Here is a 27,863-nt window from a genome sequence, read left to right as displayed (position 1 = left end):
GGAGAGATTCAGTGGCACAAACAGAATTTGTGCCGTGCTGAGGGCATGGCTGGCCACTGCAGCCCCACAGGTGTCTTTCTTAGGGGGCACATGATCTCAATTAACTGGGAGGACTGTGGTTTTTTTTTTGGTCTGTTTTGTTTTGTTGTTGTTGTTGTTGTTTGAGACAGAGTCTCGCACTGTCACCCAGGCTGGAGTGCAGTGGTGCCATCTGGGCTCACTGCAAGCTCCGCCTCCCGGGTTCACGCCATTCTCCTGCCTCAGCCTCCCCAGTAGCTGGGACTACAGGCGCCCACCACCACGCCCGACTAATTTTTTGTATTTTTAGTAGAGACGGTGTTTCACCGTGTTAGCCAGGATGGTCGCGATCTCCTGACCTCGTGATCCGCCCACCTCAGCCTCCCAAAGTGCTGGGATTACAGGCGTGAGCCACCGTGCCCGGCCTTTTTTTTTTTTTTTTTTTTTTTCTTTGTGGAACACATCTGTAACCTTAGAAGATGAAAAATTAATTAACCTCTGTTACCGGTGATGGAACTTTCTTCCTTAAAGTGTCCTTGATGAGGATACTTATGTAACATAACCTCAGGAAGATTTAGAACTAAGGCTAGCATGCTAAACCAAAAATTTAAACCTTAGCATTGGCCGGGCATGGTGGTTCACGCCTGTAATCGCAGCACTTTGGGAGGCCGAGGCAGGCGGAACTCTTGTGGTCAGGAGTTCGAGACCAGCCTGACGAACATGGTGAAGCCACGTCTCTACTAAAAATACAAAAATTACCCAGGTGTGGTGCTGCGTGCCTGTAATCCCAGTTACTGAGGAGGCTGAGGCAGAAGAATCGCTTGAACCCGGGAGGCAGAGGTTGCATTGAGATGAGATTGCATTACTGCACTCCAGCCTGGGCTACAGAGTGAGACCCCGTTCTCATAAAAAACAAAGACAAAAAACCTTAGCATTAATATTTCTGTTCAAAGAAATAATCTAGATACATTTAGGGTTTTTGTTTTGTTTTCTGTTTTTGTTTTTGAGACAGGGTCTCACTCTGTTTCCCAGGCTGGAATGCAGTAGCTGGATCTCAGCTCACTGAATCCTCTGCCTCCCCGGCTCAAGTGATCCTCCCACCTCAGCCTCCTGAGTAGCTGGGATCACAGGCGTGCGCAACCATGTCTGGCTAATTTTTAAATTTTTTGTGGAGATGAGGTCTCACTATATTGCCCAGGCTGTTCTCAAACTCCTGGGCTCAGGCAATCAGCCTCAGCCTCCCAAAGTCCTGGGATTACAAGTGTGAGCCACAGTGCCCGGCCCTAGTTTTTTAGATAAACAGATTTTTGAGAGAACTTAAGATTCATCCTATTTATAACTTGGATTTACTTGATGTATAAGAATGATTTAAATCTTCAGGAAGGTTTTGTTTATACAGATAACTGAGCGTTCTGTGAGGGAGCCGCAGGAGCTGCATGAGGGGAGAAGAAAAGGCACGCACACAATACCTTTAAGGGTAAACAAGCTTTATCCCACGTAAATGGCAATGCAGATATAATAAGCAAATGATAAAATAAGGAAATTAATATAATAAGCAAATTGATATAAGTAAATGACATAATAAGCAAATTGCAATGGGAAGGGGAGAAGGGAAAAGAGATATACATATATTTACACTCACCAGACTGTGGAGGATTCACCACCAGACTGGGAAGCAACAGCCTGGGCTCCAGAGTCGGCCACTCATCCATACACAGATGAGGAGAGGTCTCATGAAGCTTCAGCGCAGCTGGGACCCTAGCTCTTTTTGTAATGAGTTGTTTGGCATGAGGTCCGGTCACGAGGGCCCTTCATGATCGGTCTCAAGGAACACAAAAAGGTCAACTTGTTTTTGCGATTGTCTGTTGTTTTTCAATAACTAACGTATAGGAATAGATTGAAATAGAGATTCCTCCGAAACAGTGCTGGATGAACGCCTCAAGGGGCTCACACAACCTGTTCAGGGACTTGGTGACCATTGTTTGTGTCCATGTTCAATTGAGTTCAAATTTAATATTTAACTTTTCTTCCACACTGAGATACTGAAAAAGAAAATCAAACCTATTCATTTATGTTTGAAGATATAAAGTTGTAAAAAGCCCCTTAGAAGCATTTGCTAAAATCTAGATTTTCAAACAAAGTTTGTAAGCTGAATTTTATTTATACTTTTAAAATATTTTATTATTATTAAATTTTAATTTTTTGTAGACATGGGGTCTTGATATGTTGCCCAGGCTGGTCTCCAACTCCTAGCCTCAAGTAATCCTCCTGTCTCGGCTGCCTAAATTGCTGGGATTACAGGTGTGAGCCACCATGCCTGGCCAATAGGTTGAATCTTAAGGTTAAGAAAGAACTAGTAGTGTTTTGAACTAGTAACTTTAATAAATAGAAACTAATTGTTTACTCCAGAAATAAACTTCCAAATAGTCTTTTCTGTGACTGAAAACCATCCTCAGGACTCAACCCAAATATGCATCAAAAGGTGAATGGATAAACAAATTGGGATCCATCCATACAATGGAATACTACACAGCAACAAAAAGAAAGAGCAAGTTATTCACAGAACTTGATGAATTTCTAAAGCATTATGCTAAGTGAAGGAAGGCAGACTCAAAAGTTTCCCTGCTGTCTGATTCCATTTATACATAGACAAAACCATGGTGGGCCAGGCGTGGTGGCTCACACCTGTGATCCCAGCACTTTAGGAGGCCAAGGTGGGCAGATCACAAGGTCAGGAGTTCGAGACCAGCCTGGCCAACATGGTGAAACCCTGTCTCTACTAAAAATACTAAAATTAGCTGGGCATGATGGTGTGTGCCTGTAATCCCAGCTACTGGGGAGGCTGAGGCAGGGGAATGGCTTGAACCCAGGAGGCGGAGGTTGTAGTGAGCCAAGATTGTGCCACTGCACTCTAGCCTGGGTGATAGAGTAAGACTCTGTCTCAAAGCAAAAACGAAAACAAAAACAAAAACAAAAAACAACCATGGTGGCAGAAACACAGAAACCAGATCAATGCTTGAGACTGGAGGAGGTGATTGGCTGCAAAGGGTTTAGAGGGAGTTTCTGGGTGGTAGAAATGCTCTATATCACAATTATGAGGTGATTGCCTGAGTATTTACATTGGTATGACTCACCAAATTTTACATTTAACATTGGCGAATTTTGTTGTACATAAATTACACCTCGATAACACAGATTTTTAAAAATACTACTATCCTCGAGACTACCAGAACCCTCCATATTCAACATGAGGCATGAAACAGGACCATTTTTTTGGAGAATAATGTGGGAAAGGGGAGGGGGCTGTGAGGAGAGAGGCCAAGTAATCACGGAGTCACCATGGAAACCAGGAGAGCCAGCCGGGTGCAGAAGTAGAGTAGGTTCCCCCACTCAAAGTCACCGTGATTGAATGACTCTTTTCTTTTCTTTTCTTTTTTTTTTTGAGACAGAGTCTCCCTCTGTCCCCCGGGCTGGAGTGCAGTGGCGCAATCTCGGCTCACTGCAAGCTCCGCCACCCAGGTTCACACCATTCTCTTGCCTCAGCCTCCCGAGTAGCTGGGACTACAAGTGCCTGCCACCACGCGTGGCTAATTTTTTGTATTTTTAGTAGAGACGGGGTTTCACCGTGTTAGCCACGATGGTCTCAATCTCCTGACCTCGTGATCCGCCTGCCTCGGCCTCCCTCAGTGCTGGGATTACAAGTGTGAGCCACTGCGCCAGCCTGAATGACTCTTTTCTAGCAGGTGTAGAGCAGGAGTCAGGTTTCGCCTGGTGTATTAGTTATTGATTGCTATGTAACAATGACCGTAAACTTAGTGCTTTCAACAATGCCCATTGAATATCTTATAGCTTCTGTGGCTTAGGAGTATGGCTTGGCTTGCTTAGCTGGGTCCTTGGCTCAGTATTGCACAAGGCTACACGCAGGGTGTTGGCCAGGCTCACCTGGAGGATCCTCCAGGAGAAAAGCCACTTACTCAGGTTGAGTAACTTACTCAGGTTGTTGGTAGAATTCATATCCTTGTGCCATATGACTGGGCCCTGGCTTGGGCACCTGGTCTTTTTCTGGCTGCCAGCTGCAGGATGCCCCTGAAGCCCTTGCGGCCACCCATAGTTCCTGCCACGGGGGCTTCTCCAACATGGCTGATTACTGCCTCCACCCAGCAGGGGCGTCTCTGCCTCCAGCCGGCTGAGTCAATTTTTTTTTCTTTTTTTTTGATGGAGTCTCACTCTGTTGCCAGGCTGGAGTGCAGTGGCACGATCTCGGCTCACTGTAACCTGCGCCTCCCAGGTTCAAGCGATTCTCCTGCCTCAGCCTCCCAAGTAGCTGGGACTACAGGTGCACATCACCATGCCCAGCTAATTTTTGTATTTTTAGTAGAGACGGAGTTTCACCATGTTGGCCAGGATGGTCTCGATCTCCTGACTTGGTGATCCACCTGCGTCGGCCTCCCAAAGTTTTGGGATTACATGCGTGAGCCAACTGCACCCAGCCCTGAGTCAGTCTTACACAAGGTAAGGCAGTCATGGGAGCAGTATCCCCTTATCTGTGCCACGTGATGCAGCTTGCTCACGGGAGTGACATCCCTCACGTTTGCCATATTCTTTTGGTTAGAAGCAAGTCATGGGTTCTGTCCGGATGCAAGGGGACCACACAAGGCATGGACATCATGGGGCAGGGGCAAGGAGCCACTCTGAAATCTGTTCCACACCTCGTGACGGCAATGGAGGGAGAGATGGTTAAAGGAGAGAGGCTGCTTGCAAGGGGCGACGACAGAGATGAGGGTCAATGGGCCACTAGCTAGGGAGGGAGGGATGTGAAGCCAGGAATGGCTGGTAAGCGGGTGGTACAGTCAATGGTTTGAAGACCTCCTTGAAGGGGGAGAATTTCTGTGACAAGGATCCTGAGCAGAGGAAGAGGAAGGAAGGGAAGTGGTGGCTGGAGAATGGGATGTTTGAAATCAGGATTCCTGAAAGGAGTGGCTTTGAGTGATGGTGGGTTCTGTGAGGGATGATTGAGGGGGTGGGAAGGAGGTCAGTGGGACTGAGGGGTCTAATGGCCTGCCTGCCTCCACCCTGTCCCATCTCAGTCGGCTCTTCCCACTGGGGCCCCAGGACCCTCCTCACAGGGAATGCAGGTTATGAATCTCCTCTTCTCTGGACCTTCCAATGCCCTCTTGCCTGCCTCAGAGAAAATCTAAACCCTTCCCGTGACCCGCTCCCCTTCCCCCTGGTGGACTGTCTCCTGCCACTCTCTCCTGCTGTCTACACTGCAATTCCACTCTAGGGTGGCCCTTGCTGCTCCCTGCCTGGCCTCCCTCCCCTCAGAGTCTCATGGCCCCCTCCCTCCCTGAAGTTTCTGTCCACGCTGCTACCTTTGGCCTTCTCTGTCCATCTTATAGAAAAATATCACCTCTCCCATCACTCTCTGTCCCCTTATCTCCCTTTACCATCAAACATGGTACATATATATTTGCCTAGTGGTTTCTCATTTGTCTCCTCCAACAGGAACGTCAGCTCCATGCCTCTGGGGTTCCGTTTTCTTCACTGCTATATCCAGCACCTACAAGAGAACCTGGCACAGACTCGGTGCCCCATGAATATTACTGGATGGAGGCAGACAGAGCTGGTCTCTGTGTCCTGAAGGGTTGGTGAGTTGATACTGATGAGTCAGAGGCCAAAGCCTTGTGATATAAGCCAGGAGCTGTTGAGAGGCCTGGATACCCTCTCTCAATTGTTTGGAAGGAGTGGATACAGAAGATACAGCATTTCGCAGGCTGTAGAACTTGACAGCTAAGAGCTATGACCCATAATAGCTGTGTCTCCTTGAACAAGTTAGTTGATCTTTTTGAGCCTCTGTTTCCTTATCTGTAAATTGGAGACAATAATCAACTGAAACCTAAATCATGGAGTCATGCAGATAAGCCCAGACTCTGCATGCAAAGCCCTTGGTACAGTGCCCGCCTATGGTGAGTGCTTGGTAATTGCTGGGTAACATATATTATTTCTCTGTGGCTGTTTGTGATTGGATTTTCCACTATGATCCAAATAAGCTTTGGTTTTTTTTGTTGTTGTTGTTGTTTTTTGAGATGGAATTTCACTCTTGTTGCCCAGGCTGGAGTGCAATGGTGCGATCTTGGCTCACTGCAACCTCCGCCTCCCAGGTTCAAACGATTCTTTTGCCTCAGCCTCCTGAGTAGCTGGGATTACAGGCTCCTGCTACCATGCTCAGCTAATTTTTGTACTTTTTAGTAGAGATGGGGTTTCACCATGTTGGCCAGGCTGTTGTCAAGCTCCTGACCTCAGGTGATCAACCTGCCTCAGCTTCCCAAAGTGCTGGGAATACAGGCGTGAGCCACCGTGCCTGGCCAAGCTTTGCCATTTTAAAAGAGACGAGGTCTCACTAATGTTGCCCAGGCTGGTCTTGACCTCCTGAGCTCAAGTGATCCTCCCACCTTGGCCTCCCAAAGTGCTAGGATTATAGGTGTGAGCCACCATGCCCAGCTCATTTACTGTTTTTCTGATCTAGGGCAGATCATTTTACTTGAAATAAGATTCAGTTTCCTCATCTGCATAATGGAGATAATAATTCCTGCCCTGGCTCCCTCAGTTAAACTGTTGTCAGGTATGCATGAACTAACACATGTGAAAGCACTTTGAAATGTTATGTTGCTGTATGATATGAGGTATTAGTATTTTTTCTTCTGGTTGATTGGGTCCTTTTAGGGTTGCTGGAGTTTTAGGCAATGGATGGTTCATTAGTTTTCTTTTTTCTTTCTTTCTTTTTTTTTTTTTTTGTGTGTGTGTGTGTGTGTGTGTGATGGAGTTTCGCTCTTGTTGCCCAGGCTGGAGTGCAGTGGTGTGATCTTGGCTCACTGCAACCTCCGCCTTCAAGAGATTCTCCTGCTTCAGCCTCCCGAGTAGCTGGGATCACAGGTGCCCACCACCACACCCGGCTAATTTTTTGTATTTTTAGTAGATATAGGGTTTTACCATGTTGGCCAGGCTAGTCTCGAACTCCTGACCTCAAGTGATCCACCCACCTCAGCCTCCCAAAGTGCTGGGATTACAGGTGTGAGCCACTGCGCCCGGTCGGTCCATTAATTTTCAAAGGCTCTAATGGAATATATGGGGTGCCCAGAATATGGGGGGTGACTATACTGGACTTCTTGGAGCAGAGCAGTGGAACCCAGATTTTGCTGAAAGCCCTGAGCAAAAGCGTAGGCTTGAAATGGCCCTTGGGCTGAGGGCAGTGTAGGTCAGTCAGCCAGCTTTCTGAGCTTCAGGGGCTGAACAACAGCCTTGCTCCTTTTGATTCCCACATGAAGCAAAAAGAAAGAGTCCAGAGATCCTGGTGTCTATATTTGGATATCCAACACCTGCCCTGTTTTCACCTGCCACTACCAAGTAATTAATGAGCGCCTCTCAGCAGCCCAATCCATGAGAGACTCAACTTTCACAAATCACCCCACAGCCCTCTGAGGTCACGGCCTTGCACCAGAGCTACAGGGCTCATTGTGTCTTGGGCAATGGGGAGGAGAAATCAGTGACAGTCAACAGGACAGGGAAGGTGTGTGCATCGGCCAGTACCTCTTGCCTAGGCCAGAGCCAGGATGGTGACAGGAGCCCCTCAGGATGCCACATGGTACTCAATCCCTCCAGGTCATGCTGATCACCAGGCAGCTTGTGGCCCTTGGCCATCCTAAAGCAACAAACCTTCTTGTCTTACACTAGGTTTTCTGAGGGAGTTCTCTGGGGAGGCAAGCCCAGTACAGACACTGCTCCACTGGGAGACATCCAACCCACCCTTGTAGGATCAGAGTGGCAGGTGGTGCCTCTATACCTGGTTCCTCAAGCTCAAAGTAAACTGACCTCCAGGTCAATGTGTGCGTGTGTGCGCACACACCAGTGAGTAGCTTCTAATGTCCTTAATTCCCTCATTCCTCTCACTCTTTGAGCCATGAAGTAAAGGTGAGGGGAGAGAGACTATCTGCCAATATCCATTCACGTGTATTTCAAAGAACTGGCTCAAATGCATTTCCAGCCTCCTTTGCAGTTTGATGCAGCCAACTAAGTTCTCACAAGTGAAACATGGCTGGAGGGAGATGTGCTCCTTCTGAGTGTTTAGGACTGTGGTCAAGGCTGAGTGTGGTGGCTCACGCCTATAATCCCCTCACTTTGGGAAGCCAAGGTGGGAGCATCACTTGAGTCTAGGAGTTCAAGACCAGCCTGGGCAACATAGGGAGGCCCTGTCTCTACAAAAACTAAAAAAGTAGCCAAGTGTGGTGGTGCACACCTGTGGTCCCAGCTACTTGGGAGGCTGGGTATTCCTTGGGCCTGGGAGGTCGAGGCAATAGTGAACCAAGATCCAGTGAACCAAGATCCAGCCACTGCACTCCAGCATGGGCAACCAAGCAAGATTCTATCTCAAAAATAAGTAAATAAATAAAAAATAAAAAAGACGGTGGTCATGTCTCTACCAGGCTCTCTTCCCCTTCCTGCTGGCTTGAACTTGTGGACACCTAGCTTCAGCCTTGTAGGCACAACAGTGCCCTAGTGGGTGGTGAGGGATCAAGACAGAAGGAATCCGGGTCTCAGGATGTCTGTGTTGAATGGAGCTTCCTGCTGACTTGGAATGTTCACCAGGCAGTTACATGGGAGAGAAATAAACTTCCATCTTCTTTCATCCGCAGAATGATTGCTAGGCCTCTTTGTTATAGAGGCTGAGCCTTACCCTTCCTTACTAAGCACAGGGGAGAAGAGCATGGCAGAACCAAAGGCTTCCCAGGATAACACGGCAGTCCAGCCACCAGGCCTGCATGGCTGCCACGGAACATCGCCGGGATTGCATCCCAAGGGGAAGCCTGGGAAGGAAGCAGTGTCCTGTATTGGCTAAGACTGAATCAGACAGGCCTAGGTCTTAATTTTGGCTGGAATATTTATTAGTGTTGTGAACTTTGGGCACTTTCACTAACGAATTGAGTCTCAGTTTCCTCTTCTGTAAAATGGTGATGATAGCAGTAGTTACTCACAGAGCTATGTGAGAATTTTATGAGACAGTGTAGATCAATGGCTCACAAATGTTTACTGTTATTAATGGGATCAGCTAATAGACCTGATTTTTCCTACTGTCTCTCTCCAGGAAGGAGGGAAGGAGGCTAATGTCTTGAGTTTTCCACAAAGTCATAAATATTCAGTGCTAGTAAATTACAAGTTCCTAAGGCTTTCAGCACACCTAATATTTCTTAGTCACCTACTATGGGCCAGGCACTATGAGAGGGACCAGGGGACAGAGAGGCCCTTGTGGAAATTAATTTCTGCATTGCTCCTCAGAAAGCATTAGCTTTCTCCAGGCCTACAGGTTCGAGTCCAGTCACCTACTGAATGCCAATCTACCTCAGCTTGGAAAGAAATCCCAACCCTTCTTCCCGCCTCCTGATGAGGTGCCTGGGCCCCACCCCAGGCAAGTTAAATCATAATCTCTGGGGCCTGGGTACCGATATTTTTATTTATTTATTTTTTGTTATATTTATTTATTATTATTTTTGAGACAGAGTCTCGCTCTGTCGCCCAGGCTGGAGTGCAGTGGTGCGATCTCGGCTCATTGCAACCTCTGCCTCCTGGGTTCAAGCGATTCTTCTGCCTCGGCCTCCTGCGTAGCTGGGATTACAGGTTCACACCACCATGCCCAGCTACTTTTTGTATTTTTAGTAGAGACGGGGTTTCACCATATTGGCCAGGCTGGTCTCAAACTCCTGACCTCATGATCCACCTGCCTCGGCCTCCCAAAGTGTTGGGATTACAGGCATGAGCCACCGCGCCTGGCCACGGATATTTTAAAATAGCATCTAAGTGTTTCCCATGAATAGGTGGAGCTGAGTCTGAACACTGCTCCTCCCCAGTCACCCCACATCACTCCAAGTGCCAAGTTTCTTTTTTTTTCGTTTTTTTTTTTTTTTTTCTGAGGTGGAATCTCACCTGTTGCCCAGGCTGGAGTGCAGTGGTGCAATCTTGTCTCACTGCAACCTCTGCCTCCCGGGTTCAAGCAATTCTCCTGCCTCAGCCTCCCAAGTAGCTGGGATTACAGGTGTGCACTATCATGCCCTGCTAATTTTGTATTTTTAGTACAGATGGGGTTTCACTATGTTGGCCAGGTTGGTCTCGAACTCCTGACCTCAGGTGATCCACCCGCCTCGGCCTCCCAAAGTGCTGGGATTACAGGTGTGAGCCACTGTGCCCGGCCAAGTTTCTTAAACAAGGTCCCACCTGAGCATTCACTTGGCAAAATCTTCCAGGGCTCTCACTGCCTATAGGCTGAAGCCCAGACTCTGCATGATGCTCCTGGCCTTTCAATTTGGATCCAGCCTCCTCTCATTAATGACACTAACGGCTAAGATTGTTGGAGCGGTTCATATGACCCAGGCACTCTATTGAGAGCTTTACGTGTTATCTCATTCAATTACCACCTAACCTTAGGAGATGATGTCTTAGCTCAGTTTCCTCATCTGTAAAATGGGACATTCCAAGAAAAGCATTGGGTACAGTGTCTGGTACACAGTTATCACTCAACCAATAGTAGCCATTACTGCATCTTCCCCGCTTTATTGATGAGAAAGTTGAGGATAAGGGAGGTTCAGTAACTTGCCCAAGACTACATACAACTCATTAATAAAGAAGTCTGGCTTCAGTGCCCAGGCTAGCCCACCTCTCACCCTGTCACTGAGGGCCCGTGCTCAACTCAGAGCCAACGTCTACAGCTCTCCTTGATGAGGTCTCCAGGTCTTTGCACATAGAATGGTTCCCTTCCTTCTCCTCCTGGAAAGCTTCCTCCCAGGGCCCCCTACCCGCTTGACACCCCGGGCAGGGCCACATACCCCAACTCTGCTCCCTTCAGCCTTCCTAACAAACCTCCCTACTCTCATCTCACCAAATTATCATCTTGATGGAGGGTGTGCCCCCTACTCAAAGCAACTGTGTCCTTCCCAGCTCTGGCTCCACTGTGCCTGGCTGGCACAGAGCAGACCTCTGTGTTTGTTGGATTTGTTGCGAGCCAAATCCATCACAGAGCCAAGCCAAGGATGGAGAGCAATTCCTGCTGGCAGGACAGCCTGCCTGCTCCCAGCTGTCAGTGTGCACTCGGAGTGGACACTCGCACTTGCCTTTGGCCAGGGCCTCCTGGCCACTTGCCAGAACTTCCAGTCCCTTGGCCCTGGCTCTCCCTCTGCTCTGCAGCCTCCCCACAAAGTTGGCCAGCAGGGGGTTCACACCTAGAGGGGCCCGGACCATCCACGGCATGAGTCCAGAAGATATCTCACCTTCTCAGTTCACTTCTTCAACAAGTATTTATTGAACGCCAACTATGGACCAGGCCCTGTGCTCAATGCTGGGTACAGAGTGGAGAGTGAACCAGGCATGGCACCTGGCCTCATGAGCTTACACTCGAGTGGGAGGCACAGTCAACCAACAAGTAAATTACACAAATGGATATGCAGTGGCAAATTCTCCATGAAGGGAAAGAACAGAGGCCTTGTGATAGAGGAACTCCACAAGTACAGTAGTTGAGGAAGGCCTCTTGGAGGAGGCAACTTTGAAGCCAAGGCCTGAGGGTCTGCAGAACTCAGCCATGCACAGGGTAGGGGAAGAGCATTCTTGGCAAAGGGAACAGCATATGCAAAGTGCTGGAGGTGGGAACGAGGCTGGAATGTCGAGGAAATGAAGGAAGGGCAGGTGGCAGAAGCTCAGGGAGCAAGTCTGGGACTGGCAAGAAATGAGGCTGGAAGTGAGGTTGGGACCAAAAGAAGAAGACCTTTAGAATAATAGGGTAAGAGAGTGAGGTTTTCAAACTAAAGATGATATGATATGACCTGCAGCTTTCAATTTCTCTCTGCTGCTACTAAGAACTGATTGACAAAGCAAGAGGGAAGACCTTTCTGAGGCCAGGGCAGTGATCTGGGGGAGGTGATGTGGCCTGGCCAGGGTGGCTGTGGGTGCAGACAGAAGTGGATGGACTCCAGAGATAGTTTAGAAGTAGAATCTACTGGAAGTTTCCAGAAGCACTAAAAAAATCTTTATTGGATGTCCGCAACAACCCATGCAATGGGGTAGGAGTTGGAGACACCAGGAAGGCTTGGGGATAGAAACAGAAGATGCAAGTCCTTGACCACGGAATCAGATCACACAGTCACCTTTCCTTCCACAATATCCCAGGGACAATGAAAGCAAGTTCAACCAAGATGCTGAAAGAGCTGGATCATTCCCATCTCATTTCAGTGGCATCACAGATTCTTTGGAGTTGCATACTTGCAACGTGGAAATGTGTTTCCCACAGCCCCGCTAGGGATTCTCAGGCTAGGAAGTTGCCAAACTGCAAGACTACATCACTGACCTGGTATCCCAGGAGCAGCAGGAGAGGAGGAGGAGGAGGAGTTGTCCTTGTTCCTGTCCTGAGTGGGCCCCTTCATGATAAAGGGGAAACTGGCCTTTGCCTTCTGTTACCTCGTCTGTCCCTGTCCCCAATCCTGGGAGCACGTGTGAGTTCTGTCTTCCTTCTACCACAGTCTCCCCTCTGCCTCCCTCAGGAGCACTCCCTGCCAATGACCCACTCTCTAAAATGATCCCCCCTCTCCTTGCTACTGCACATCTCAGATGGGTCCAGGAGGACAGCAGTCTGATGGAATTAGCTCACACTAAAAATGAAAGAGGTGCTTTCCTCTTTATCTCTCCTTGAGGAGTCTGTCTTTTCAAAAGAGCTTTCTGGGTCACTCAATGATCTCCTCCCTCTTATCCACTTCTTTGAAAGGGCCCTTTTCCCCAAGGTTTCTGCAAACTCACTTTTCGTCTGTGGAGTCTCCTCAATGCAGCCTCTGGGGAGGGTGGTTCCATCAAAGGGAGGAGGTGGGAGAATCTTCCCAGGGGTGACAACTGAAGTATCTAACCAGTGTGGAATGAGCACCAGTGAACTGCTGGCTCTGGGACTCCACAGCCTTGGATCGGCCAGGCAGTAACCAGATCGTAGGAGTCCTGGGGGAAGTGCCAGGCGGTGGGCGGCACCTGGAGTCACTTGGGGGAGTAGATATTTACCAACGAGTACAGAAGGGTTTCTGCATTTTATCAACTGGTGTGGCAACACTGGTCCCACTGGGTGTCAGTCCAGGCTCTGCTGTTCTGCTGGGAACGACTGCTGGACCATTTGTTTCCTCTGTTAGAAAAAGTGCCCTAGGGTGGAGCCGGGGAATGAAATGGCTTCTGAGCAGAGCCAGCTCTGTGGAGTCCTGGTGAACAGGATCTCAGGCCCTCGACCCACTGCATGACCTTGAAGGGCCGAGGTGCCTCGAATCATCCTTTCTCTTGCCCCTCCTCGCAGTTATTTTTGTCCAGCCTGACAGTCCTTGGCTGTTCCAGCAGTCTGGGCTCTGTGAGCCGGATGCAAACCAGGCAGCACAGACGTCTGGTGCTGAATCCCAAGAGGTTCCTCTCTGCGCACCATCACATGGGGCCACGGCCCCTCTGCACTGTGCACCCAATGGGGAGGGACCACACGCCTGGAGGATGGCGACTGTAAGACGCGGGGGCTGGGCTCTCCATTGCTCAACCCTGGCTCCTGTCTGGGAGAGCTGTCCAAGGCCTGGTGTGAGGACACCCTGTCACAGAGTTTTGCTGCTGCCTAGAAACCTCCCAGCTGGGTTTACCAGGCCAGCTGTGTGCAGGGACCTGTTAGTCAGTGAGAGGGTGGGTGTCTGCTGCTGGGAGGAGGGTGGGAGCAGGCTCTGCTGGGCCCCCAGTCTCCAGGCCTTGGCTGTGGTGGAGAAAGGGTCTGTCCTGTGGTTCAGTGTGATGGTGTGGCCCAAGGACAGGTGGGAAGGGGCAGACAGGGTTCCCAGGAGACCTCTTTGTAGCCCCTGCTCAGTTACTATCTCCAGGAAGCGAGGCAGACACTATGTTCCAGCCTCTTGGCGTGGGAAGGCTGCAGCCAGTCAGTCATTGCTCCTGACTGGGGTCTGACCGCTCCAAGGAACAGCCTGCCTTGGGTCCTGGTGCCCTGCAGGTTAAAGCTTTTTCCCAGACCCAAGGTTCATGCCTGCTGCTGGTGTGCAGAGGGCAGGAAAGGGGTCTGGGCGCATCTCTGAGGGTCTCTCCCAGGACTCATCTGTTCAAGTGAGAAATGGAACCAAGCCTCTGAGACGAGAACAGCTCCAGGAGAGCTGGGTGGATAAGCTGGGATAACAGTGAGGAGGAGAGATGGGTTGGAGGAGGAGGGGGCCTCTGATGGCTGGAGAACATGCCTTCACATATGAGCCAGTCCACGAAGCAAAGAAGAAAAGGCAGTGCCCTTTTTTGGGCTCCTGGTAAAAGAACCTTCCTTATTCCTTGGGGCGGGGTGGTGAAGGGGCAGCTCAGAAAGCCCCGATTTCAGTGATTTCAGAGACCCAGGAGTGGTAGAGCATGGCTCCCGCTGGCCTCCCAGCTGGCCCTGGGGAGGATGAGTTGGGGGTGGGAACAGCCACGTAAGCAGCCGACCCTGTAGGACCAGGGGATGTTGGGGAGGAAGACTGCAGGAGGGGAGCGATGTGGCTGCTCCTGGCAGCCCTGCTGCTGGGGGCGACAGGCACAGGGGTCGCTGGCCTCTCTAGGGGGCGGGCCCTCCGGGTGGAAGATGCCCCTCGACTGGGCAGCACATTCCTCCGGGCTGGCAGGATGATGCCTGTGGCTCTGCGAAGGGGAGCGGTTCGGAGGGCTGGGATGGGGTAAGCAGGAGAGGAGACACCGGGGAGGACAGGGCTGGGCACTCTTCCCAGGACGGCGAGCTGGTTGCTCAGGGCTGGCAGCCCTGGACAGCTATGGAAGAAAGACCAGGGCCAGGCAGGGAAGGCCAAGGGGCCAGTGGGCGTGGGCGAAGGCTCCATCTCGGCTGCGTAGCTGTTGAGGTGGGAGAGAAGGCGAATCCGGACAGGGTCTGCACGGCTGCTGGGCCCTTCGAGGACCCCCAGGTACCTGATGACCTCAGTGAGGCACTCCCGAAAACCAATGCTCCGGAAGTCAACTGCCAGGGCTCGGGCATCAAAGAATCCTGCAAAGGGAGGCGTGATGAAGGTCATGCCAGGTGTGGGGAGAAGCATGGAGCCTGGGTCTGACTGTCTGAGTTCTGGACCTGCCTCCTCCACTCACTCCCTGGGCAGCCGTGGCCATGTCATCCTGCCTCTCTGAGCCTGACTCCCCATCTGCAAAGTGAGAACAAAAATCCCTTCCTGGGGTGGAGGATGATGGGTTATAATGATCAATGAATTCACTAAACTATGAAGCATTATAAAATGTAAAATATTGCTTTCATCACAATTCATGATTAATGCAAAGAAAAAACTTTGTGGCCAAGATAACTTCATTGAAGTAGATACTTGACAGATATGAAAGGTTATGCACTTGGAGGTGTAGAACAACTCTGCCTGCTGAGAGGGGCAGATGCCCAGGAAGGGAGGTGGCAGCAGCAGCCATCAGAGTGAGGAGGCCCCTTGGAGAAGGCAGCGTAGTGTAGCAGTGAAGTGTGAGGTCGTTGGAAGCCAGGAGAGCTGGGTTCAAATCCTGGCTCTGCTACTTAACTAGCTGCCTGATTGTGGACAAGTCTCTTTAATCTCTCTGTGCCTCAATTTCCTTAGCTGTAAAATGGGGATATAGCAGTGCCTACCGTATAGAGTTGTGAGGGTGAAATTAAAATAGTGCACAGAAAATGCTGAATAAATGAAAAGTTAGCTATCACTTATATTACTGGCTTGGCCTTGTTGGCATCTGAGTTTGTCCCTTGGCTCAAAAGGCAATCTGGAAAGCAAGACCCCACTGTGATCCTCAGCTGCTGTTATCGGCCAGGGACCCTCTCTTTGATGGATAACCAGGTGAACTTCCTGCACAAATATTCACATCCTCACTGCCTCTCCATACCTGTTCCTCTCTTGACCACCTTCTGGGCAAAGACACAACAACCCCAGCCAGCACTGGTCTCATGACGATGGCAGCAAATATCTAGTCCTTGGTTCACGGCCCCCACAGAGGAACAGCTCAGCTGGAGACTATGTTTGGAGTCAGGTCAACTTGTGGGTGAGAACCAAATCTGCTATACACTTAGCCATGTAAGTTCAAGCAAATCCCTTCACCTTTCTGCGTTTGCTGTTCTTTTTTTCTTTTTTTCGAGATGGAGTCTTGCTCTGTCCCCCAGGCTGGAGTGCAGTGGCAAGATCTTGGCTCACTGAAATCTCCGCCTCCCAGGTTCAAGAGATTCTCCTGCCTTAGCCTCCAAAGTAGCTGGGATTACAGGCAACAGCCATCACAGCGACTAATTTTTGTATTTTTAGTAGAGACAGGGTTTCACCATGTTGGCCAGGTTGGTCTCGAACTCCTGACCTCAGGTGATCCGCCCACCTCGGCCTCCCAAAGTGTTGGGATTACAGGTGTGAGCCACTGCGCCTGGCCTTTGCTGTTCTTTTCTTTTTCTTTTTCTTTTATTTTTGAGACGGAGTCTCGCTCTGTCGCCCAGGCTAGAGTGCAGTGGTGCGATCTCGACTCACTGAAAGCTCCGCCTTCTGGGTTCATGCCATTCTCCTGCCTCAGCCTCCCGAGTAGCTGGGACTACAGGCGCCCACCACCACACCCGGCTGATTTCTTTTTTTGTATTTTTAGTAGAGATGGGGTTTCACCGTGTTAGCCAGGATGGTCTCGATCTCCTGACCTTGTGATCCGCCTGTTTCAGCCTCCTAAAGTGCTGGGATTACAGGCGTGAGCCACTGCGCCCGGCCCGCTGTTTTTTTCTAACTAACATTTGCTGAATTCTTACTAAGCATTTCATCAAGTTATCTAATTTAATCCTCATAAAACCCTCTAATTATTCCCATTTTAGAGATGAGGAAACTGAGGAAGGGAGAGGTTAAATCATTTGTCTAAGGTCATACTGCTAGTAACCAGTAGAGCCCGATTCAAATCTAAAGCCTATACCGTGAACCACAGTTCTGTCTTCCCATTAGTTCACAGTCAGAAAATGGTGGTAACACTAACCCCCATCTTGCAGGTTCTTGTGAGAATCAAATGAAACAACACAAGTGAAAGCATTTTAAAACTGTCAAATGATGTCCACATATTAGTCACTACTTTTCTTTTCACTGGATACCCATAAATGTAATTTGAATCTCCCCCATTGGTTCATTAGAGATGGAAGTCTCCACTCTTAGCAATGCATTTTTTTTTGGCAGAAGTTCCCAAATGGACCACCTGCACCAGGATAATTGGGTGGCTTGTTAAACTTGCAAACTCCTAAACTTCAATCTAGACCTACTGCCTCAGAATCTCTGGGGGATGACTCCTGATTCTGCCTGCCCCAAGGTGACAATGGTATACACTGAGGCTTCAGAAGCACCAGAATGGGCCACTTAAAATGCTACTGTCCTCTTCTGTAGCAGTAAGTTAGGTCTCTGGAACTTAGGTCTTTGTGGCCAAGGCCTGTGGAGCTTTCAAGGTTTCCCAATTTTGAAATCACCAAATACACAGAGAAACTTTGAGTAGACAGAATTTCTATTTGTCTGGAAATGTCTTTAAAGCCACTGTTTCCTTACTTTATTGTAACTGATGGGCTTAAAATAACAAAATGAGTTAATTTGTGTCCTGCTACAATCCTGAGACCTGTGGTGAGCATGATATGTCACCCCAGTTCTGCCAAGGACCCCACAGTAGCCCAGAAGGCTAGACCAGTGGGTAGGATACCAGGCTCCTCCCTGGGTTAAGGGGGGTCAGATTGGGATCCCAGTGAGAATTAGCTCATTCAGGTGAATCCTTAATGAGGTCCTGGGTTGGACAAGAGTGGGACCCATAGGAACAGTCTGTTACAGAAGAAAGCGCCTCCCAGGTCTAAGACTGGAGGGAGCTGAACTGAGGAAAAGGTTGCGACAAATGGAGACACTGAAAGTGGAGAGCGAGATGCTGAAAGGAGAGAGAGAAGCTTTGCAAATGTTCCCTCCATTGACTGAGCTCCTCAGAGTGGGCAGCGTGTGGACTTTGCTCACCAGCATATCCCCAGGGCCCAGCCTCAAAATATTTGTTGTATGAATGACGCCTGAAAGAGAAGAGCATGGGTACCTGTCCCACCAGTGGCATGGAGCATTTTCAAGTGATCCACCGTCATCTGCAAGACCTCGGCTTTCTCCAGCTTGGAAGAGCCCTGCGGGTACAGAAGACAGAAGGGTGGAGCCTGCAGCTGACCATGTAGCTGTGCAGTATCATCAGCACTCACTGTCTCGACTTTCTCACCTTCCTCCCACTCCACTGCTGCCTGCAAATGGGCTTCTGCTTTGGCCAAGTTCTCCAAATCTAGAACATTCTTTTCAGTTCTCCTCTCAGACCATCTGTCCACTGTACAGCTGCCGATCATCTTTCCTGAAACCACTCCTCCCTTGACTTGCATGACACCACTGTTTCTGGGCTCTCCTTTCACCATGCCTCTTGATCTGCCGTCTCTTAACACAGTACTGTCCCTTCTGTGTCACTTCGCATTCTGCTGCTCCCTGCAGAGAGGCTTGTCACCTCCATGGCTTTAGCCACCATCCTCAGAATGCCTCTTAAACCAGCTCTTCAGGGAATCCAACTTCAGACTCAATGTGCCCAAGATCTAGCTCATCGTCTTATCCCCAGACCACTTGTTCTTCCTCTTTTTCTCTTGGGAAATGCTTCCTAAGCTTTCCAGGTGAAGCCTGAAGATCAGAGGCTCCATGGGAGTCCCTTGAGGGCAGATACTAGGTCTAGTTCATGGCTGGTCCTGTGACGGTTTTAGTGAACATCTGTGGGATGACTGACTTGTTCTCACCAGCATAAAGGAAGGCAGAGGACCCTTGACCTATGCCTTGGTGCATAGGGTGAGAATTTCTGAGGCTGAGTCCACTGTCTGATTCCCCGCTGTAGTTCCCCCACCTAACATGCTCAATGGTAGAGTGCTCACTCCCTGAGCAGCCTTTTCCACTTTCAAGTCACTCTAGAAATGTCTGTAGTGCAGAGGGATGAGGGCTTGAGAATCACACAGTCCTGTGCCCTGCTATTTACTAGCTGCGTGATCTGGTATAAGTTACTTCACCTCTCTGTGCTTGTTTCCTTACCTGTGCCATGGGCATAATAATCCCTAACCTTTGGGATCATTTTGAGGAGTCAATTCAATGGGATGATAGACATAAAGCCACCTGAGACACCTAAGTATAAATTTCCATTCCTTTTACCCTGGCCAGTGACAGATATTGGTAAATGATCACAGCATCTCAGGCAGCTGCTACCAATCAACAAGAGATGCCATGAGAAACGAACCTTATCTGCCACCCACACAGTATTTCCTCTAGCACAATCAGCAATGTCACATACCTGTTTCTCAAAGGCAGTGGGGACCAAGCGTCGCAATTCAGAAAGGCTACTGTTGATGCGGTCTCGACGCCGTTTCTCTATGATCTAAACAATCATGACAAGAAGTTACTCACAGGTGTGTCATCACAGTTTCCAAAGTGCCTTGATGGTCATCAACTCATATTTACCCACACAGTATTTTTGTGAGGGAGATCAATCTAGTCTTACTTTATGGTGGAGAAAACCAAGGCCCAGAGAAGGACAGTGATTTGCTTAAGGTCACACAGCAAGAAAGCGCAGAGCTGGGAGTACAACTCAGATCTCTTGTCTCGGTCTATAGGGGTGATATTCAAGATGTTTAACCACTGGTACAGCAGGGCACAGCCAATCACAATGAGGACACCAGCCACGGTGCTGGAGAAGGCCCTGGAGGCCCGTGCTGGGCCAGGAGGGTGACCCCGTCATCTGTGAGGTCATGAGATGGTTTGGGGAGTCCCACGTGTTGCTCTCTCTAGCTGCAGGGCCCTTCCACCCACACACTCTCATTCTTCCCTCCAATACTGGTAGCAGAACACCGGGAGCAGGACAGATATGACCCCATTTTACAGATAAGGAAAATGAGGGCTGGAAGGAAGTGGTTTGCCTAAGGGCTTACAGTCAGTGAGTGTCAGGCTGCTCTCTGCCAGACCCCAGGTGTCTGGACTCCCAGTGCAGAAGCACAGCTGCATCCTGGGAGGAAAGTGGGGCTGAACATGATGGACAGATGACAGCGGCAAGTGGGGATCCTTCTTCTGTCCCCTCCCCCACCCTGGCACACTGAGGGGGATGAAAGTTCTGGACTCAGAGAGGAGACAGAAGATAGGAACAACAATCATAATGGCCTATTGTGTGTCTGCTATTGTTTAGAGCATTACATTAATGCACTTAATCTGTAAAGCAGCCCTTTGAGGTGGGCCCTCTCATTATTCCAGTTACACAAAGGAGCAAATCAGGCTCAGAGAGGTTAACAGGCTTGCCTGGAATCACCCTGATAGCTAGTGACAGAGCCGGGATGTGAACCCAAGCAGTTAGCTTCATGGTGAAATTTCTGCCTAGGGTTCTCCCCGCCGCCAGACTGCAGGGGATTCATGGCAACCCTTTGTTGGGCAACTCAGAGGCTGAGACGGACACTCACCCCTCTGCGTTTCTTCCTGGCTTGCATCTGCGAAGGGCTGGGGGTGGACAGCGGCCTGGCCATCTGGCTGAAAAGGAAAAGAAAAGCTGATTTTTCAGGGCTGGGGGACCGTCTCCCCGGCCTGGGCCGACCTCGGGCCAGGAGGAGCCACAGGCTGGGCCTGGAAGGGGCAGCTTGCTCTCCCCTTCTTCCTGGGGGCTCATTTCAACCCGGGTCAAGTCCTCTCATGCACTCTGGGCCCACTCTGGGCTCTTGGTCCGGACCTGCTCGGCCTCGCCCTTCGCCCCTCGCCCCTCGCCCCTCGCCCCTCGCGGCGGCCGTCGGGGAACCGCGTACCGCGGCGCGGTAGCTCCGGCTCCTGTAACCCGATCCCCGGGGGCGGGGCGGGCGAGGCGGGGCTGGGCCGGGCGGGTTGGGTTTCAGAGGGAGCCGCTGGGAACGAGCGTGGAAAGAGCAGATGCCGCTGCTTCCCACGGGCCGGGCGCGCCGGCCGCCCGCCCTCCGCCCCGCCTGCAGCTGCCGCCTCCTCCCACGCGGTGCGGCCGGGGGCGAAGGGGAGGCGGCATCTGGGTCACATGCCCCTCTCGGATGCTCTGGGACACTGCCCTGGCCTCCCAGAAGGCCCCGTCCCTCCAACCTCGGCCTCTCCTCCCACTCCGGGCCTTCCCTCTGCAGCCCCGGTTGAATGATGGATGTTTGCTCACACCCCAGGAGCTCCCATTACAGAGAAGAGGCTCAGCCCTGGGGGGGCTTTTCCTGCCCAGACTCTGACCAAAATAATGTCCAGCCCAACTGCTAACCCTTCTTAAGGTTTTCTGCTTCAGAAGCTCTCTTAGAATGGTGAGGATTCGCTGGGTCCACTGAGGCATCATTCATTTGGCCAACACTTCTAAGGCCCTATTCAGGCCTGGGTGGGTGCTGGTGCACTCAGCCAGACCCCAGCCCTTCCCTTCCTCAACTCAGCTCCAGTGGGCAGACACTGCACCAACAAACAACAAACAAGGTGACTCCCCTGCCGTTTCAGAAGACACAACGCCACACATCTGAACAGGAATCTGCAAGCTGGCCTTCACCCACACCTGCTCCTGCTGCCCCTGGGTTTCCCCATCTCAGTGAAGGTACCCCAGTTCTGCAAGGTGGAAAGCTGATGCTGTCTTTGATTCCTCCTCCTCCTCACCCCCACCTCATCAAAACCTGCCCATGCTATATCTAAAATATATCTCACGTCTGTCCTCTTCCTCTCCGCCACTTCTCTCAATGCTACGCCTTTATCATCTTTCATTTGGGTGACTGCAAGAGCTTCTTGTTGGGTCCTTTTACACCCTCTTTTACTCTCTACAAGCCTATCTCCACACTGCAGGCAGAGTGATCATTGAAATCTGATCATATCACTCACTTAAAACTCCTCAGTGGCTCCCCAATTTTTGTTTGTTTGTTTTGGGTTTTTTTTAGATGTAGTCTCACTCTGTTGCCCAGGCTGGAGTGCACTGGCATGATCTCGGCTCACTACAACCTCCGCCACTCGGTTCAAGTGATTCTCCTGCCTCAGCCTCCGAAATAGCTGGGATTACAGGCACCCACCACCACGTCCAGCTAATTTTTGTATTTTTAGTAGAGACGGGGTTTCACCATGTTGGCCAGGATGGTCTTGAACTCCTGACCTCAGGTGATCTGCCCGCCTTGGCCTCCCAAAGTGCTGGGATTACAGGCATGAGCCACCATGGCTGGCCCCAATGTTTTTTAAGATCAAGGCCACCATCTTTCAGGTGGTCCAACTGGCCCCTGTCAACCCCTCTAGACTCAACCATCTTCTTCTGTATGCCCCAGCCTATGAATGCACCAACTCCTTCATTCAGTTGCATGCACTGTCCCCTAGCCTAGGTCCACCGTCTCTGGTCCACACATCACCCCAAGCCCCAGTCCCTTTGCCCCATAACTTCTACAACCCATCAGATCTCAACTCAGATGGCACCTCCCTGGGGAGCCTTTTCTAACATTCCTCCTCCCACTAGTGTCCCCTGCTCAATACTCTCCTAGCACCCTGCTTTCACAGCATTTATGCCAGTTCGTTGTTTTATATTTATATGGTTATTTGATTGATGTCTATCTCTCCAACAAATCCATAAGCTCCATGAGGCCATGAACCATGTCTGTTACATTCACTATTGCAGCTTCAGTACTCAGCAAGGGCTTGGAATACAGCAGAACTCATGGTAGAGCTTTCTTCTCTCACCCATGTCTTTGGCATCACTGGGGAACAGAGATGTAAGCACCATAAAATCTACGGCCTAGGACTTTGTGGAATGGGGGCGTATATGACTTAACACAAGGGTCCCAGCCCAAGGGTCCCAACCCTTTTAGCATTTGAATTTGGATCATTTTCATCAACTGCTCAGAGAAGGTTGCAGAAGAGACCAGATAGCATTTGTCAAATCCTACTGCTACGTCTCTGGCTTTGTCCAGACACATCTGGAAAAGGATATCTCCCACCCAAACATCTGGACAAGCAGACCTGGTAAGAGGTCTGTAATAGCTCCTGGGAGGGAGGACCCAGCAAGCTAGGTCCAGGGCTTGGAAGGCCAGATCTTGAGATCTATGGGGCAGCTTGTTTACAAAGCCTCACTGGTTCACTGGGGACAAACCCCAAGAGCCAAGACACACTAAGAAACACGGCCTTTGTTCCCCCCAGCTTGATAAAGCGTCTTTCCGGGTATTAGGTTAGCCTTGCACACGTCACTGCCTCTCAGCCTGATCCCTCCGCTGGGACCATCTGTTGGAGGCTGACGCACCCATTTCAGGGCAAAGCAGTGCTGCCATCCCTTTTTCCAATCTCCTGGTCAGCTTGTCCCTGTCGTATTATTTCCCCCCTTCTCCTCTTCCCATATCTCAGAGGCAAACCTCACATTACAGTTTTCTTGGCAACATTATATGTCTTTCCCTCCTTTGAGCCTTACAAAAGCCCATCTTACAGATGAGGTTGCTGAGCTTCAGGGAGCTAAAGCAGCTTGCCCAGCCTACCAGCTGCTAAGGAGCAAAGCCAGCAGGGAATCCGCATCTTCTGGCTCTGCTTCAGCATTGTTTCCCTTCTAATTCCTACTTCCTGTCTGTCTGAATAGCCCTCCAGTCCCCTTATTTTTAAAGTTCCCAAGAGCCCAGCCAGAGCTCCCTTCCAGCCCGCGATCTGGCCCTGACAGTGGGATGAGGTGTGGGATTCTCTTGTCTGAGAATCTGAAAATGACACAGATTTTCATGGACCCAGAGAAGATATGTTGACCATCAAGATCTGCTCCATAGGCCTCTAGTGGCTCCTAGCCAGAATTCTGGGGCGGTCTCTTATGGGGGGAAGCTTTCCAGGTGGTCCTGACCACCCTCAGTGCTGACTTCCCCTGGGAACTCCCCCGTGGAACCCTTGCAGATGACCCTAATCATTTTGTGTCAGCCAAAGGCAGAATCACAATGTCCCAAATGAAGGAATCTCAGAGAGAACTGAGTCCATTTGTAAAATAAGGAAACTCAGAGGGGAAGGGATCTTCCCCAGGCCACACAGCAAATTAGAGGAAAATCGGAACTACAGCCAGGTCTACTCTAGTGGCTTTTTTTTTTCTTTTCTTTTCTTTTCTTTTTTGTTTTTTTGAGACAGAGTCTTACTCTGTCACCCAGGCTGGAGTGCAGTGGCGCAATCTCAGCTCACTGCAACCTCCGCCTCCCAGGTTCAAGTGATTCTCCTGTCTCAGCCTTCCAAGTAACTGGGACTACAGGCACGTGTCACCATGCCCGGCTAATTTTTTGTATTTTTAGTAGAGACGGGGTTTCACCATATTAGCCAGGATGGTCTCGATCTCTTGACCTCGTGATCCGCCCACCTCAGCCTCCCAAAGTGCTGGGATTACAGGCGTGAGCCACCGTGCCCGGCCTCTAGTGGCTTTTAATCTGGGGCTTTTGCCAGTGCCCCCCATATATACATCATCCTGTCATGTAGATCTCAGAGCCAGTGCTTTTTGTTCTATACTGCACTTCCACATCCATTTGTCTAATTTATTGCACAATAGCACTGTAAGTGAAGTATTTTTGGGGCCATTTCACATTTAGGAAAAATAACCATTTTACAGGTGGAGTGACAGAGACACTGGAGTTAAGAATCACTCCAGTAAGTCCAGTCTTCACACTTCCGGTCTTTTCATTAGACCATGCTGTCTCATAAATATGTTGCCCCCCAACTGAATGGTGACCGCTTTGACAGCAACGTTTATTGGAAGTTACTTTGTGCCAAAGCAGGGAGCTATGTAACTTTATGTATGTTACTTCATCAAATCTTATCCTGTGAGGCAGGAACGCTAATGTATTCCCATTTTGAACGGGAGAAAACTGAGGTTCAGAAAGGGGTAAAAGTCACTGGCCAAAGTTAATGGTGGTAAAATTCAAACTCAGGTCTATCTGACTCCAAGACCACCACCTTATATTGTGCAGGAACAGGACCCTGATCCAGTGTCTGACATGTGGCAGGTGCTCATTAGATGTTTGCAGAGGGAGAGGAGAGGCTGTACTCTCAGTTTGGACTCATCCTGCGTCATGGGGCCAGGTTGAGATGAGAGCTCTGTGGGTGAGTTTCACAGATGTGGCAGGACTGCCACCAGGCAGATGCCACAGTGACGGTGGAACACACCCTGCTCTTTACTCTCATGTTTCTGAGTGTGGGGGATTTGCGCCCTGCCCCTGACCCCAAGAGGCTGGCTGCCTCCGTCCTGCGGCCCTTGTCAGTGTTTATCTGCTTTCTTTGTACATGAAGGTCTTCTTCCCTGAGAGTTCCCTGAGGGCAGAGGCTGAGCAGGATACATCTGGGCCCCCTATGCCCAGCCCGGGGTCTGGGCCACAGCAGGCATCATTCAGTGCTCCCTGAATTGAAGCATTGATGTCTGCTGGGGGAAGGGCCCTTTGGTGAGTGCTACAAAGGGGCGTCTATAAGTCAGCTTCTGCCAGATGTCCAACTGCTTTCTCTCCTCAGAGGGGTCTGCTCCTCTAAGAACAGTGTCTAAAAATGGGCTCTGTATATATAGGAAATGCTGTATGTATAGGAAAAAACTGCCCACTGATCCTTTATGCCTCATGTGAGCAGTTGCCCAGATGCTACCATCTTCAAGAAGCCCTCCTTGCCATCTTTGATTGAGAGTGACCTCTCTTTGCTTAAGTGCCCTCACAGCCCACAGTCTGTCTCCTTTCCATCCTGTCCATGGTGTTTTTAGGACCTGGCAGGTCACTGACTGGGCTGCAAACTTGTGGAGGACAGAAGCCAGCTCTGATCAACCTAGTTCTCTGGCATCAATTTTGTGCCTCTGATCTATGAAGACCCAATGCCATTGAATTTGAGACCCCGCTCCACCACCACCACATGGTGCTGTGCCCTTTCCTGGCCCTTAACAGGCACAGGCTAAGATAACTGCTTTTCTAAATAGCAGTTTCTGCTAAACAATTAAGAAAGGCTAATATGTTGCATAGCAAATTGTGTTATACTCCCTAAAAACAAATGTACAGGATGCAAGAGGAATATCTATTATGGCATTTTCCTGGGATTTGAGACTGAGGCAGGATCCTTGGATCTCAGAAAACTGGAGAGCACTAAAATTACAAAATGTCCTCAAAAACATCCCTAAGAATTAACTGGGCCTGGCTCACTGGCTTATGTCTGTAATCCCAACTCTTTGGGAGGCCAAGGCAGGAGGATCACTTAAGCCCAGGAGATCAAGGTTGCCATGAGCTATGATCATGCCACTGCACTCCAGCATGGGCAACAGAGTGAGACCATGTCAAAAAGAAAGAAAGAAAGAATTAACTGAATTCCCCTCCAATTCTGTTCTAGAGAGTCGAGTCTAGATGAGCCAAGAGAGATGAAGTATATCTCTTTCTTTTCCACTGCTGTCTTTGTTTTACTGTGGGGAAACTGATGACAGACTCTGTCAGGGAAACCAATGGCCCAAGACCACATAGTGAGTTGGTGGCAGATTTGGGGCTGGGACCCAGGTCTGCAGACTCCCGGTCAGCCCTGCAGCTCTTTCAGGGTGCTGGGAATCACATGGTGTGTGCCTAGGCATGTGCTGTGCTAAGCCCTTGACATACTTTGCCTCATTTGGTTTTCCCAATACTTCCATGAAGTTGGTTCTATTATTCATGCTCATTTAACAGATAAGGAAACTGAAGCTTAGACAGTTTACAGAACTGCGAGGTAGCAGAACTATACAAGCACAGTTTGTTCGACAGGTTTGAAGCAGGTCAGACTATCTACCAGGAGCTGAAAGACACTGGCAGTATGGGGGCACGACAGGAGGAACACTGGAATTGGAGTCTAGGCCCTTGCAAGTCGCTTATTATTTTCTTCAATACTAAGTCCCTAAATCCAAACTCCAATTTGCTCAAAGGAGGACAAATTTTCTTCTTCCTGAAATAATTTGTGGACTACATGAAAACTGCATCCAAACTAGGGTAAAATTGGGAAAGAATGGGGTTACTCTGCATCGTCAGCAGATTCCGGACAGGGGCCAGAGTACCATCAGTCTATGAGAGTTTTCTAAGATCTCCAGGGAAAACTTGCCAATGGCCTCCCCTAGGCCACTTCAACAGATAGATGATTACCCACTAGCCACCTGATCCCCCGAGCTGAACTCTCCCTCCATGCCAGCATCCCCAGCCCTGCACGACCGAGAGCGCGCAGGATCCACGCACTCGTGCGTGTAACGGCACGGCCCGCACACGCCCCCCACGCCGACACCTGTGACCCCCGCGCTCACCTGCCTCTGCCCAGGCGGTGCTGGAGGGCTGGCCCGCCTGCTCGGCGAGCCCGTCGGGCCGACCCCCACCCCGCTCGCCCTCCGCCTGCTCAGTCCCCGCATCCCGGCCCTTACCTCAGCTGGCCCTCTTGGCCCACGTCGATGGGTCCGTCGGACTCCCCGTCGGAGCCGCTCGGCTCCTTGGGTCGCTTCATGGCGAACGCAGGCTGCCTGGTCTCAGCCCCGCGGCTAAGGCTCCCAGTCGGGAAGTCGGGCCCCGCCCCGGCCCCGCCCCGGCCCCGCCTCGGGGGCGCCGCCACCGCCCTTTCCCAGGGCCCTTTCCTGCGCCGCAGCTCCGGGCGCCCAGGCGCCCCCTCGCCCCCGCGGTGACGCGCCGCCGAGCCGTGGGAAGGCCCTAGGCGGTCGCCGCCTTCACCGACGGCTGGGAGGTCCGGCTCTGCTCCGCTGTCTCGGCTGCCGCGCGCTGGGTGGCCTTGGGCAGGTGCCCTGGGAGGCCCCGCGGGGAAGCCAGGAGTCCCCGTCTGTCCCTGGGTCGCCTG

The 27,863-nt window shown here is 50.5% G+C and overlaps 1 protein-coding gene across 4 annotated transcripts; it reads right to left on the bottom strand.

Annotated features, from left to right (window-relative positions):
* Window positions 1–11,338: 11,338 nt before the first annotated feature.
* Window positions 11,339–27,588, bottom strand: HEYL (hes related family bHLH transcription factor with YRPW motif like). 4 transcript variants are annotated; one of them, XM_016959758.3, is made up of 5 exons: window positions 27,439–27,588; window positions 20,546–20,612; window positions 19,393–19,476; window positions 18,127–18,208; window positions 11,339–15,082 (listed from the first exon to the last, which is right to left on the bottom strand). In XM_016959758.3, the coding sequence occupies exons 1-5, from the start codon at window positions 27,516–27,518 to the stop codon at window positions 14,409–14,411; spliced, it is 987 nt and encodes a 328-aa protein (XP_016815247.1). In that variant the 5' UTR covers window positions 27,519–27,588; the 3' UTR covers window positions 11,339–14,408. The 4 variants fall into 4 exon arrangements, with proteins under 4 accessions (XP_016815247.1, XP_016815257.1, XP_016815250.1 ...); XM_016959768.1 differs by having other exon boundaries at window positions 20,546–20,608; window positions 27,439–27,534; XM_016959761.3 differs by lacking the exon at window positions 27,439–27,588 and adding an exon at window positions 20,882–21,057.
* Window positions 27,589–27,863: the final 275 nt, after the last annotated feature.

This window comes from Pan troglodytes, chromosome 1 (genome assembly GCF_028858775.2).
Source record: "Pan troglodytes isolate AG18354 chromosome 1, NHGRI_mPanTro3-v2.0_pri, whole genome shotgun sequence".
NCBI classification, from domain to species: Eukaryota; Metazoa; Chordata; class Mammalia; order Primates; family Hominidae; genus Pan; species Pan troglodytes.
This window is presented reverse-complemented; position numbering and strand designations above follow the sequence as displayed.